The sequence below is a fragment of the Anolis sagrei genome, chromosome 1, assembly GCF_037176765.1.
Source record: "Anolis sagrei isolate rAnoSag1 chromosome 1, rAnoSag1.mat, whole genome shotgun sequence".
NCBI lineage: Eukaryota > Metazoa > Chordata > Lepidosauria > Squamata > Dactyloidae > Anolis > Anolis sagrei.
The window spans coordinates 334,456,454-334,471,000 of record NC_090021.1 but is presented as its reverse complement, the minus strand read 5'-3'; the positions used below and the strand labels follow the sequence as shown (position 1 = coordinate 334,471,000).

The following is a 14,547-nucleotide window of genomic DNA, read 5'->3' as shown; positions in this document are numbered from 1 at the left end:
AAGAGCATTCTGAACCCGAACAATGATGGAATTGAGCCAAACTTGGCACACAGAACTCCCATGACCAACAAAAGATACTGGAAGGGTTTGGTGGGCATTGACCTTGAGTTTGGGAGTTGTAGTTCACCTATATCCAGAGAGCACTGTGGACTCAAGCAGTAATAGTTCTGGACCAAACTTGGCATGAATACTGAATATGCCCAAATGTGAACACCAGTGGAGTTTGGGGGAAATAGACCTTGACATTTGGGAGTTGTAGTTGCTGGGATTTATAGTTCACCTACAATCAAAGATCATTCTGAACCCCACCAACAACAGAATTGGGCCAAACTTCCCACACAGAACTCTCACAGCCAACAGAAAATACTGTCTTTTCTGATGGCTCTTGACAACCCCTCTGACTCCCCCTCGCAACCCCCCAGGAATCCCAACCCCCAGGCTGAGAAACACTGCAAGAAGTTGGAAACAACTTGGAGGCACACAACACACATGTGTGTTCTAGCAGAATTACCATTTTCTTCTTCCACTAGGATTACCACATGCTCTTTTCTCCCTCAGGAAACCTTATTGCCTACTCCTTTGGCCACTCCTGAAGCCACACCACCTCCGTCACCACCACCACCTTTAAATGAACCATTTCCAGTAAGAACCCCAGAGTCTTCTCCATCAGCGACTGAAATGGATGGTGAACAGCCTCTAAGAAGAACAGGTAACAAAATATGTTTCCAAGTTGGAAAAAGAGGCACCATGCTTCTTGAAATCCTGGTTCAATTGGGCAGAATAAATCCATTTCCTGTCCCAAAGGCACCTGCAGTTGAAGGAAGAAGATCTTCATCTTCAAAGCCATGTAGCAATTGAGAGGGATACTTTTTGTCCAATTTTAGCTACCTGAAAAGTTACACAGAAATGTAGTTTGAATTTGCATTTGTCCTCGCTCTTTTTTAGGACCCGAGGAAGCAGCTGCTAGCGTCGTTTACACACCTGTGGCTACTCCTGTGACAACGCCACCTAAAATAGCTACACCAACCCCTCCTGTATCAGAACGTGCTCCAAAGAGGGAAGCGATGGAAAAACCAGCACCCCCAAACCCATGGGAAGATGCAGAGCTTCCCCTGGAAGAAGAGAAGCCCAGTCCACAGAGCGAGGAAGGAGCCTATCCGCCGAGAGCTGTGTAAGTTCCCTCAGTTGCCATGCAATCCGTTTCTTAGCCTTCTCTGTAGTGTTCTCTTCTGCAGGGGTAAAGAAAATACATCCGTTTTAAAAGAGAGGAAAAATGGCATATAAATAAATATCTACGTCGTCATAATCTGCAATGAAACTTTATAAAGGAACTATTTTGCACAGATGAGTCTGTCCTGTTGTTACCTTTACCTAGTGTTGATAGGATGCAGGGATATAACTACAAGGGAGGCAGCAAAGGAATTATTTGTGTCCTCTGCATGGTCCCTGTGAAATGCACACATATGGGTTTCCTGCGCCTCTAAACTGTATTTCTAAAGGGTCATCTAAAGTTAAATGTCAGAAGTCTGTGGCATCACTTTCAAAGATGCATTATTTTTTGCCATTCCTAGGATCATGTCTGTAGCAAAACATGAGGAACCAGACAGCTTGGTTTTGCCGGCTTCGGTACCAACTGCGCCCCAGGATCTGCAGCCCCAAGAACCCAGGGCACGCACTCCTTCGGTGCAAAGCCCTAGTTCTGGCCCTTCCACAGAGGAAAGTCCAACCACCACAGAAACAGAGACCACAGACAGGCCAATCTCAGATGGAGAAGTTTTGTACAGTTATGGACAAATGCTGGCTGTAAAAGGTGAAACCATTTTATTTATTTATTTATTTATTTATTTATTTATGCTTTATTTATTTATTTATTTTAAATCCTGAACTCCTTAAGAATAAGAAGTCATAGCACATTTCCATAAGAGAGCAATTGTGAATTTGTAAGATACGCAAAAATGGCAGCTGGATGTCATTCCTTGTCACTTCTCCTCATAGTTACCTTTGTTTTCCATATTACTAACTGCTAAAGTGGAAAACTTGGACTGTATAGATATATAAGCTATGAGGAATGGAATAACAATTTGACATGGAGACACTCACAATAATGTTTTAAGGCTTTGTATGGTTTTTATATTTTTATATCACATGCTATTGTTTTTAACAGAATTTCTTGATTATTTTTACTTGTTATAATTTTTGAGGCATCAAATTGTTGCTAATTTGTGAACCACTCCGAGTCGCCTCTGGACTGAGAGGGGTGGCATATAACTATAGTAAATGTAGTAAACAAATAGTAAATAAAGTATGTCTTTAGCATAATGGAACCATTTAAAAAGTAATATGCCATCAGAACTTAGAAAACATGTGTCAAACTCCAGCCATGTCATTGTATGCAGACCTCCAGATGCTGGACTAAAACTCCTGTATCCTCATCTTTCGACATCATAGCTGGAGCCAATGGAAGTTGTGATACAGTCATATCTGGAAGACTTCAGTTTGTTCTATTTAGTTAGGATAACATGGTTTGGATTTAGGAGCAAGGCTTGTGGATGTGATGCCTAACCTTAAAATGTCCTTTAACCTTTCCCCAACCTCAGAGCCACAAGTGCTGTTGGGTTGTAATTCCCATTATCCCCAGTCATATGTCCATATATCCCAAGTGGATAATCAAAAGTGATGGGTGTTGTCATTCAGTAACATCTGAGGACACAAACTGCGTGAAAACTAAAGATCACAGACCATTATGTAAAGAAGTATAGTTGGCCTCTCTGTCTACAGATTCAACTGCCCTTTGAAGGCAACCATGAGGCTGATGTGGCCCTCGATGAAAATGAGCTTGACATCCCTGTCTTAGAAATATGGCATTGATATCTGCGGCAAAAATTACCTGTAGGGTGATATTTTGTTGCCAAACTTGTTAGCAGAAACTGCATTCCCAGGATGAGTTCCTATGACATCATAGTGGCAGGAGCTCCCTTCTCTTACAGTTTTTAGTATCCTGCCGTACCACCCAGACATGTTCCTGAGGAATTTTGCAGTCTAATTTTGCTCACTCTGCTTTATTAATGAGATATAATTCTGTCATATTGTGTTGTCGAAGACTTTCATGGATGGGAATAACTGGATTGCTGTGAGTTTTCTGGGCTGTATGGCCATGTTCCAGAAGCATTCTCTCCTGACATTTCACCCACATCTATGGAAGGCATCTTCAGAGGTTGTGGGGTTTGTTGGAAACTAGGCAAGAGAAGTTTCTATATTGGTGGATTGTCCAGGGTATGAGAAAGAACTCTTGTCTGCTTGAGGCAGGTGTGAATGTTGCAATTGGCCACCTTGGTTAGTATTGAATGACCTTGCAGCTTCAAAGCCTAGCTGCTTCCTGCCTGGGAGAATCAATTGCAGACAGCTGTGTACAAGTCTACATATGGATCACCAAGCACAGCAATGCCCAAACATGTAACAAAGAACATGAAAGGCACTGCAGACTACTTCAACCAGAGGAGTCATCCATAACCGAGCACCTGATGACCCAACCAGGACACAGCATATTATTGGAGAACACGGAAATGCTGGACTGCTCTAACAACCACCATGTCAGACTACACACAGAAGCCATTGAAATCCACAAGCATGTGGACAATTTCAACAGAAAGGAGAAAAACACGAAAATGAACAAAATCTGGCTACCAATATTTAAAAAACTCTAAAATCAGAACAGTAAATAAAGAGCAACACTGAAAAACAGGCGAATTCCAGACCAGAAACAATTGGGGCCAGACAACACCTCCCAACAAAGGATTCCCACAGGAAGGCATGAAACAGCTAGGCTTTGAAGTTGCAAGGCCATTCAGTGCTAATCAAAGGGGTCAATTTCACACTTGCTTTCAACAGACAAGAGTTCTTTCTCCCATCCCACAGATATATAAACCTCACTTGCCTAGTTTCCAATAGACCTCACAACCTCTGAGGATGCCTGCCATAGATGTGGGCAAAACGTCAGGAGAGAATGCTTCTGGAACATGGCCAGACAGCCCAGAAAACTCACAGTAACCCACTGACCTTGCTTGTGGTTAAAATATCCTTCATTAATTTGTGAACCAGTGTATTGCCTTCCGTTGCCACTCTTTGCACCACTCTTTTGTGCTCCGTGACATTTCTGCCTTTTCTTACTTTTGTACCTAGTTTTGACACCTTCTTAATATTACTACCAATACAAACATACTTTATGTGACTGGGCTCCATGTGGAGGGCCAAGGAGCAGATCCTTAAAATTATGCTGCATGCTTCTGATTATTTTATGAAATGCATACTCCCAGTTATGTTATTTTGGAGTGGGGGATATATTTTCTTTTCTCTCACGTCCCAACTTTTACCACAACTATTGGAGCAAGTGTGTTATGTCTTTCATTGAGGTCATGTAGCCAGATCTGGTGGGTTAGAATCAAAGAGTTGGAGTTGGAAGAGACCTCCTGGGCCATCCAGTCCAACCCCCTGCCAAGAAGCAGGAATATTGCATTCAAATCACCCCTGACAGATGGCCATCCAGCCTCTGTTTAAAAGCCTCCAAAGAAGGAGCCTCCTCCACACTCCAGGGCAGAGACTTCCACTGCTGAACGGCTCTCACAGTCAGAAAGTTCTTCCTCGTGTTCAGATGGAATCTCCTCTCTTGTAGTTTGAAGCCATTGTTCCATTGCGTCCTAGTCTCCAGGGAAGCAGAAAACAAGCTTGCTCCCTCCTCCTCCCTGTGGCTTCCTCTCACATATTTATACATGGCTATCATGTCTCCTCTCAGCCTTCTCTTCTTCAGGCTAAACATGCCCAGCTCCTTAAGTCGCTCCTCATAGGGCTTGTTCTCCAGACCCTTGATCATTTGAGTCGCCCTCCTCTGTACACATTCCAGCTTGTCAATATCTCTCTTGAATTGTGGTGCCCAGACCACAATTCTGGGCACCACAATTAGGTTGACATGAAGTTATAATTATTTACATAGTGTGGTTCTTGATGGCCCAGGACCCTCTGAAATAAAGCCCTTTAAAGTTAAAGAGTTAGAACTGGTGTTGAAAAAGTTGCAGATCAGGGGAACAGCAGACTAACACAAAAATAAATGTATGGAAGACGCAAAGAGAGAAGCTACCATTCGCTATCTGCAAAAACAGTTTTTTTCAATGTGGAAATATTTGTGAGTGAATATTCATTGCAGCCTTATGCAAAACTATATGTTTTATTGTTGTTATTACTGTCATTCTAGCTTTAGCAGAGGGAGGACTGTCTCTTCCAAACCTCAGTGACAGTTTGGCCAGCTCTCTTCACGATGCTCAGGAGATGGTAATGAAATCCTTTAATTACGCAGTTGAAATGAGCAGACTGTTCCGTTTAGCTGGGAGTGAATGACCAAAGTGTTCCAACAACAATTCACTGTTAACATGAATCTCAGAATGAGCCGCAAAACCTGGTAGAATCAACTCAAGGCAGTTCAGTTTGCAAATAAAAGAAGTTGAAATTGGCATTTATTGACTTCATAAAATAGCAGATTGGTCACTCTTTCTTTTTTTGGTTGACCAGTCTAGCAAAGTAGCGGCGTATCATATTTTTCAAGATGTGAATGTTCCAAGACAGTATTTTAGCTACATTTTAGTTCCAGCTAATCCAAAATAGGCATGATTCCTCACCCTTATCTCTTAGACTGAGCAACCCAGAGGTCTTTGCCATTTATCAACTAATCTATATTTGGCTGGAAGTCCCTTTTGTCACTTTTTTGGTTGCCAGAACATGTAACTTGTGAATAAAGGTAAATAATGGTATAATCCCAAATTAGCGTTAACATTTTCCTTTAGCATTCTTAGATATTGGAATCCTAGCACATTTATATGGAGATTGTGCTGACTCTGTTAGTATTTTAGGTTACTTATTCTATCTCTAACTACTTATTCTATCTCTAACTTACCTGGCTCAGATAAGGCCACCAGGCTGTTATTGAAACAGAAACAAATTTTAATTAATTAATCTGATTTAATGTTTTAAATATATGTAATTATTGGATTTTATTATGTATTTTATTATGTGTACATTGGAGGCATTGAATTGTTGCAGGCTGGAAGCCACCCTGAGTCTGTCCATCCCCCCGAGGAATTGAGAAGGGCGGGATACAAATATCTGAAATAAATAAATAAATACGGGTTTTTTTCATGTCAGAAGCGACTTGACAAACTGCATGTTGCAGTGAGAGAATTGGCCGTCTGCAAGGACATTGCCCAGGGGATGCCAGGATGTTTTGATGTTTTACCATCCTTATGGGAGGCTTCTCTCATATCCCCGCATGGGGAGTTGGAGCTGACAGAGGGAGCTCATCCATGCTCTCCCCAGATTCGAACCTACGACCTGTCGGTCTTCAGTCTTGCTGGCACAAGGGTTTATCCCACTATGCCACTGGGGACTTCTATAAATATGTTGACATATACACACACACACACACACACACACACACACACACACACAGTATGTGTATATATTTACACATGTATGTTAGGGGAAAGACATAGATATTTCAGTATTTAGGAACATTACTTTCCTTACATTGTAAATTATTATTATTATTATTATTATTACTATTATTAGATATACAACAAGATTAATACACAGCAAACAAGATTACTATGCTGGCTGTTGTATTTGATCACATGTTGGAAAGTTCCCAAGTGTCTAAGACTATGTGATGTATCGGCGAATAATGCATGCAGATCTGAGAAGGGTGGCCTTTTGCAGCTGACAAATGATAATTTTGTCAGCGCCAGTTGTTTTTAAGTGCAGGCCAAGGTCTTTAGGCACTGTACCCAGTGTGCCGATCACCACGGAGACCAACTTTACTGACTTGTGCCAGAGTCTTTGTAGTTTGAGCCAGTCTTTGCAATTTGATCCAAAGTCTTTGTTGTCATTATTATTGTTGTTATTGTTATTGCATGTTGTAAGGCAGTCATTATATTACAATTTATGGCAGAAAAAGCATTATACTTTCACCTTTGATGCCTCTCATCACAAACCTTTTGATGTTCCTCAGTTTTTTTTCTGCTACTATTTCTGACTCCATAGATATATAAAGATATAAAGTGGTTTGCTGTAAAGATGTAACCATTCACAATTTCTTTATGCGTCTTTAGGACTATGACCCTCCCAGTGAAGGGCAGGTGCTGCGGAGACCTCACAAAGGATACCACAGAGATACAGTCCTCTCCCTCTTCTCAAAATTAAACCAAGCTCCACTTGCTTCTCAAGAAGAGATCTGCAGATCTGAGGTAGTTTCTGTGATTGCAATAATCTGGTTCATACAGTTGCTTCCATACTTCAGTCTTCATTAATATGGTGACATTTATTAAAGGGGTTGTTTTACTTCCAGAGCAGGATTATATTTTGTGTTCTAGATAGATGAAACGGGGTGGAAAGTGAAATATTTCTGTGCTTACTAGTATATTTTACATTCAACTCATATCAATTTCTTTTCTGCTGCACAATCTCAGGCAGTCACTGCGATTCTTTCTCGTCCCATCAAGTGTTCCTGTAGCTTCCACGACTGTTGCCTTTCTCCTCTCACTTGAAGCAAGGACTGGTTTGCTCATTTGAGAATTCTAGCCCTGGCTTCCTTTGTCTTACACATTGCTCATAATAGTAGTTTACATGACTTAAAATTACAATCCACCAGAAAGCAGAGAAATACCAGGTGGTAAAACAGAACAGATTTTTAAAATTCTGAATCTTTAACCCTTAAAGGTAAAGACAAAGGTTTCCTCTTGACATTAAGTGTAGTTGTGTCCAACTCTGAGGGTGATGGTGGTGCTCACCTCCATTTCTAAGCTGAAGAGCTGGCGTTATCCCTAGACACCTCCAAGGTCATGTGGCCAGCATGACTGTATGGAGCGCCCTTACCTACCCGCCATAGTGGTACCTATTGATCTACTCACGTTTGCATGTTTTAAAACTGCTAGGTCGGCAGAAGCTGAAGCTAACAATGGGAGCTCACCCTGCTCCCTGCATTTGGACTGCTGACTTTTTGGTCAGCAAGTTCAGCAGCTCAGCGGTTTAACCCACTGCACCACTGGTGCAATAAAAGCATTTAAACTGGTCATCTTCAACTGACCAGTTTAAATGGCAAGAGAAAAACATGGACGGAGGGTAATAATAATAATAATAATAATAATTTATTTATTTATTTATTTATTTATTTACTGTATTTGTATACCGCCTTTCTCAGCCAATTGGCGATTCAAGGCGGTTTCCAACAAATCAGTATACACAAAACATAATACAGATGAAAAACATTAAACAGTATAAGACATCACAAAAGCAATAAAAACAACATCATCAGCGTCTCATTATTCTCAAACATTGTCCAATTCCATTGTCAGGTCATTCGATTTCCTATATTCGCTACTCTGTATTTGTAAACATTTGCTCGAATAGCCACCTTTTAACTTGCCTCCGAAATGTCAAGGGGGGGGGGGAGCAGATCTGATCTCCCTAGGGAGGGTGTTCCATAGCCGAGGGGCCACCACTGAGAAGGTCCTGTCTCTCGTCCCCACCAAACGTGCTTGTGACAAAGGCGGGACCGAGAGCAGGGCCTCCCCAGATGATCTTAAAGTCCTCAGAGGTTCGTTGTTATTATTATTATTAATAATAATAATAATAATTTTTATTTATACCCCGCCACCATCTCCCCTTTGGGGACTCGGAGCGGCTTACATGAGGCCAAGTTCAAACAACAATTTACAATAAAGTAAAACCGAAAACACAAACCGAGAACGCAAACAATAAACAACAACAACATAATTACATAAAACATGTGAGTACATAGCAATATAAAATTACAATAGGCACAATCACAATGACAATGATAATGGGCGAGCTAAATGTAATGATTAAAAGAAAAACTGATTAAAACTAATTAAAAACTCGGGCGAGATAAAAAAGAAACAAGATTATTTGCAGAGGAGAACTCATTATAGTGGGGGTTGTGGAATCAGGCTTTCCCACGGGGGCGGGGTGGGGGGCATATCTCCAATGACAAAAACGTTGAAGCTAAGCAATAGTATGAGATTGGAAAAGGACATCTGAAATCCCCACTTTAAGTGAATCACAAATAAGGGTTTCTCCTTTTGATCTGATGTATAAGGCAGGCTGATATGAGAGGAAATAATCCCGAAAGGATGCTAAGTGAGGGACATAGAAGATAAGCATTGACACGAAGCAACATACTGACCTGTGTTCCTTAGAGAACCACAACTTTGTAAATCTGTTATGATTATTCCTCCTCCTTCCTTCCACCTATCCTTTATATATGGGCATGTATATGACTTGGGAGTAGACTAAGTGCAATGAAATATACTTTGTGTTGTGTGTTTGTGTGCAGGCGCAGGAACAGCAACATGTTTCTCAGGGCCTTATTTATTATTTATTTATTTGCAGTATTTATATTCCGCCCTTCTCACCCCGCAGGGAACTTCAGGGCGGATTACAATGTACATATACATGGCAAACTTTCAATGCCATAGACACACAACATATATAGACACACACAGAGGCTATTTAACATTCCAATTTTTTCTGGCCACCAGGGGAGCTGTAACTTCACTGTCCATCTTGCGACACCGATGAAGTACTTCCTCATTCCCCGCATGCTTGCTGGAGATTTTTATGGCCTCGTAAATTAGTTAAATTAGCCTCCCCACATAAGTGGTACCTACATTTCCTATTTGACAGATGCAACTGTCTTTCAGGTTGCAAAGGTCAACAACAAGCTACACAAATTGGTCAGAATCTCACTCCTACCTGGGGTGGCTTCAAACTCATGACCTTTCGGTCAGTAGTGATCTTAATACAGCTGACTTCCAGCCAGCTGTGCCACAGTCCCGGTGCCTTCCAGATACAGCCTTACTCTCTTCACATGTTGCATGCATGTACCTATCATGTGACTGCTGGACTGGGAAGCAGAGTAACTCTTTTGAATTTGGGTGCTCAGTCCACATCCAAGGGACTGTGGCATTGGTTGCTTTTGTGGGGGAAGTATAACACCCCCCTCACTTCCCTCTGGCTCATTTCCCTCCCTTTTACTTTAGAATACTGATGACAGTGCTGGAGAGCTCAGTGAGGGCCAGAGACCGAGACTGACAAGGACTGCAGAAAGTATCCTCATGGGGCGGTCTGTTTATGTGGATCGGCATGCCAGCCAAGTCCCTAGACAGCCGGCTCTCCGTAAACCATCACCTGGACAACATGGCAGAGAAGCAGGTGCATATTCTCAATAATACCTTTGTTCTGGGATGTCCTGGAGGCTGTTTTTGTGCCCTCTTCAGACCAGAATTCGCTTTTTAACAGGTTGCAAGGGGCCCCTGCACTATTTAATGTGTTTTGTAAACTCTCTTAATGTATTAATAGGAATGTTTGTTCAGCTATTAAACTAATTTTTTTAATCAGTGTGAATCCCTGTATATAGATCATCGGAGCTGTTTCGGGTCGTGGGAGAGCTCCTCCATCCACCTGTGGTGGAGGGGGTCACTGACGACCCAGCAGCTCGGTGTCGTGATTTCGCACACCACTTTGCAGGTAAAGTCGCTCAGATACGCCTTGAGCTCGACTCCAATTTCATTGCAGGGCCAGAAGAGGTGACGGAGGCATCTGCTTGTCCAACTTTGTGGGATTATTTTAGGCTTGTTCTTCCTGAAACCGTGGAGGAGGTTCTTGGGGCTGTGAGAGCGACCACCTCATCTCTAGACCTGTGCCCATCTTGGCTCATTAAATCAGCCAGTGAGGGGCTGGTTGATTGGTTTGTATTGATTATTAACGCATCGCTGGAGCAAGGGATCTTTCCATCTAATTTGAAACAGGCTGAGGTTCGCCCACTCCTCAAAAAGGCTTCCCTTGACTCCACGGTGCTGAGCAATTACAGGCCAATCTCCAACCTCCCTTTTTTGGGTAAGGTGCTGGAGCGGGTGGTCGCCTCCCAGCTCCAGAGCTTCTTGGACGATACCAACTACCTAGATCAGTCACAGTCTGGTTTCAGGCCTGGTCACGGCACTAAGACGGCCTTGGTCGCCTTGGTGGATGACCTCCGCAGAGAGCTGGACAGGGGGAGTGTGACCCTGTTGGTTCTCTTGGACATCTCAGCGGCTTTCGATACCATCGATCATGGTATCCTTCTGGGTCGTCTCTCCGGGATGGGCCTTGGGGGCACGGTTTTGTCGTGGCTCCAGTCCTTCCTGGAGGGACGAACCCAGATGGTGAAGCTGGGAGACGCCTGCTCTGACCCCTGGCCTTTGACCTGTGGGGTTCCGCAAGGCTCCATTTTGTCTCCCATGCTCTTCAACATCTACATGAAACCGCTGGGAGAGGTCATCCGGAGTTTTGGAGTTGGGTGCCATCTCTATGCAGATGACGCACAACTCCACTACTCCTTTCCACCTACTTCCAAGGAGGCCTCTCGGGTGCTGGACGAGTGCCTGGCCGCTGTGTCGATCTGGATGAGGAGGAACAAGCTGAAAATCAATCCTGACAAGACAGAGGTCCTCCTGGTCGATCGCAAACCAGATTGGGGTATAGGGTGGCTACCTGTGTTGGACGGGGTTACACTCCCCCTGAAGCCACAGGTCCGCAGCTTGGGTGTCCTCTTGGACTCATCGCTCACACTTGAGGCTCAGGTGTCGGCGGTATCCGGGAGGGCCTTTGCACAATTAAGACTTGTGCGCCAGCTGCGCCCGTACCTCGCGAGGGCTGATCTGGCCGGGGTGGTCCATGCCTTGGTCACCTCTAGAATGGATTACTGCAATGTGCTCTACGTAGGGCTGCCCTTGAAAACGGCTCGGAAACTCCAATTGGTCCAGCGGGCAGCAGCCAGGATGCTAACTGGGGCTCATTACCGAGAGAGGTCTACCCCTCTGTTTAAGGAGCTCCACTGGCTGCCATTTATTTTCCGAGCCCAATTTAAGGTGCAGGTGCTCACCTACAAAGCCCTGAACGGTTTGGGACCACCCTACCTGCGTGACCGCATCTCCACCTACGAACCCACATGCTCACTCCGATCATCTGGGGAGGCCCTGCTCGTGATCCCACCTACGTCGCAAGCGCGCTTGGTGGGGACACGGGACAGGGCCTTTTCCGTGGCGGCCCCCCGACTTTGGAACGCCCTCCCAAAAGATCTTCGACAGGCCCCTACTCTGGCAGTTTTCAGAAAGAACCTAAAAACCTGGCTGTTCTGTTGTGCCTTCTCAGACTAGGAATTCCCCATCACCAAGCCCTAGATGCACTTTAGTAGAACAAGACCGCTGCACACCGCACTTATCTAATCCTACGTTCCTCCTGCCATCTCAGCACTTTTAATCTTGTACCCATTGCTCTGGCCGGCCCAGTTTTAAAGTGTCCGACGTTTTGTTAGTGTTGTTGTTACTGCCTAATTATTTGATTTGCTTTGTTTTATTGTTGTGTTATGATGTGTTATATTGTGTTTTCGAGGCTTCGGCCTATGTGAGCCGCATCGAGTCCCTCGGGAGATGCTAGCGGGGTACAAATAAAGTTAATAATAATAATAATAATAATATTGTCGAAGGCTTTCATGGCCGCAATCACTGGGTTGTTGTAGGTTTTTTCAGGCTATATGGCCATGTTCTAGAGACATTCTCTCCTGACGTTTTGCCTGCATCTATGGCAAGCATCACCTCACTACCTCTGAGGATGCTTGCCATAGATGCAGGTGAAACGTCAGGAGAGAATGCCTCTAAAACATGGCCATATAGCCCAAAAAAACCTACAACAATCCAGTGTGAATCCCTGTTTGGCCATGGAAACCCACTGGTGGATCTTGAGGAAGTTACTCACTCTCAGCTTCAGAAGAGGTTCACCTTAGGAGTGCCATAATATGTTTATTTATCATATCGGAAGCAAATTGACTAGGATGCAGAGCAATGGCTTCGAACTACAAGAAAGGAGATTCCATCTGAACATTAGGAAGAACTTTCTGACTGTGAGAGCTGTTCAGCAGTGGAACTCTCTGCCCCGGAGTGTGGTGGAGGCTCCTTCTGTGGAGTCTTTTAAACAGAGGTTGGATGGCCATCTGTCAGGGGTGCTTTGACTGCGATTTTCCTGTTTCTTGGCACAATGGAGTTGGACTGGATGGCCCGTGAGGTCTTTTCTAACTCTATGATTCTATTCTATGATTCTAATACAATTATAATGTAACTCTTTAAAAAACCACAAACAAAATTAAAAACTTGGCATTGTACTAAATTTCCTTTGACTAGAAGCTGGCCACTTGGAGAGCCTTTCTTCTAAGTTTGCTATTTTTTTAATTGAACCCGTCCAATTAGGAAAGGCTTTGGGCTGATCTGCAAGAACCATTTTTCAATGTATTGTTGAAGGCTTTCCTGGCCAGGATCACTGGGTTGTTGTAAGTTTTCTGGGCTGTATTACCATATGGAGTGATCCTGGACTCATCGCTGAGCCTGGAACCCCAGGTCTCGGCGGTGGCCGGGAGAGCTTTTGCACAATTAAAACTTGTGCGTCAGCTGCGCCCGTACCTTGGGAAGTCAGATCTGGCCACAGTGGTCCACGCTCTTGTTACATCCCGAATAGATTACTGCAATGCACTGTACGTGGGGTTGCCTTTGAAGACTGTTCGGAAACTTCAATTAGTCCAGCGGGTGGCAGCCAGATTACTCACCGGAGCGTCATACAGGGAGCATACCACCCCTCTGCTATGTCAGCTCCACTGGCTGCCGATCCATTTCTGAGCACAATTCAAAGTGGTGGTTTTGACCTACAAAACCCTATACTGTTCCAGCCCAGCGTATCTGTCTGAACGCATCTCCCTCTATGTCCCACCTTGGAGTTTAAGATTTTCACAAGTGAGACTATCACAAGTGAGACTGGCGGGGACGAGGAGCAGGCCCTTCTCGGTGGTGGCCCCTCACATGTGGAACTCACTCCCAGGGGAAATTAGGTCATCGACATCCCTCCTTTCCTTTAGAAGGAAATTAAAAACATGGATTTGGGACCAGGCGTTTGGGTAACCTGGCAGACAGATAAAGGACGACGACGACTGATAGGAATTGACAATGTGGAACGAATTTACGGACTCTGAGTTGGCGAAAGTTGAGCATGTGATTGGTTTTATTGATTGTGATATATAATTGATTGTTTAATTGTTATAACTGTTTCAATTGCTGTTTATCTGTACTATTGTGTAGGCATCAAATTGTGTCTTTTGTAAGCTGCCCTGAGTCCCCCCTCGGGGGTTGAGAAGGGCGGGGTAGAAATACGTGAAATAAATAAAGAAATAAATAATATTCCAGTAGCATTCTCTCCTGACATTTCACCTGCATCTATAATAATAATAGTAATAATAATAAACTTTATTTATACCTTGCCACCATCTCCCCCAATGGGGACTCGGAGCGGCTTACATGAGGCCAAGCCGAAACAACAAATTACAATACAATAAAATACAAGTTGCAATAAAATAAACGACATAACATTAAAGTTTAAAACATATAAACATATAAACAATATACACAA

At 43.6% G+C, this 14,547-nt stretch overlaps 1 protein-coding gene across 6 annotated transcripts in view; it reads left to right on the top strand.

Moving 5' to 3' along the window:
* The window catches only part of KIAA0586 (KIAA0586 ortholog), a 138,504-nt gene that overhangs the window by 70,203 nt on the left and 53,754 nt on the right, over positions 1–14,547 (top strand). For all 6 annotated transcript variants that reach the window (XM_067463072.1, XM_067463070.1, XM_067463074.1 and 3 more), the window contains exons 25-30: positions 559–709; positions 946–1,171; positions 1,572–1,810; positions 5,246–5,322; positions 7,152–7,286; positions 10,101–10,272. In XM_067463072.1, coding sequence (XP_067319173.1) covers positions 559–709; positions 946–1,171; positions 1,572–1,810; positions 5,246–5,322; positions 7,152–7,286; positions 10,101–10,272 — 1,000 coding nt within the window. The remainder of the gene's footprint in view (positions 1–558; positions 710–945; positions 1,172–1,571; positions 1,811–5,245; positions 5,323–7,151; positions 7,287–10,100; positions 10,273–14,547) is intronic.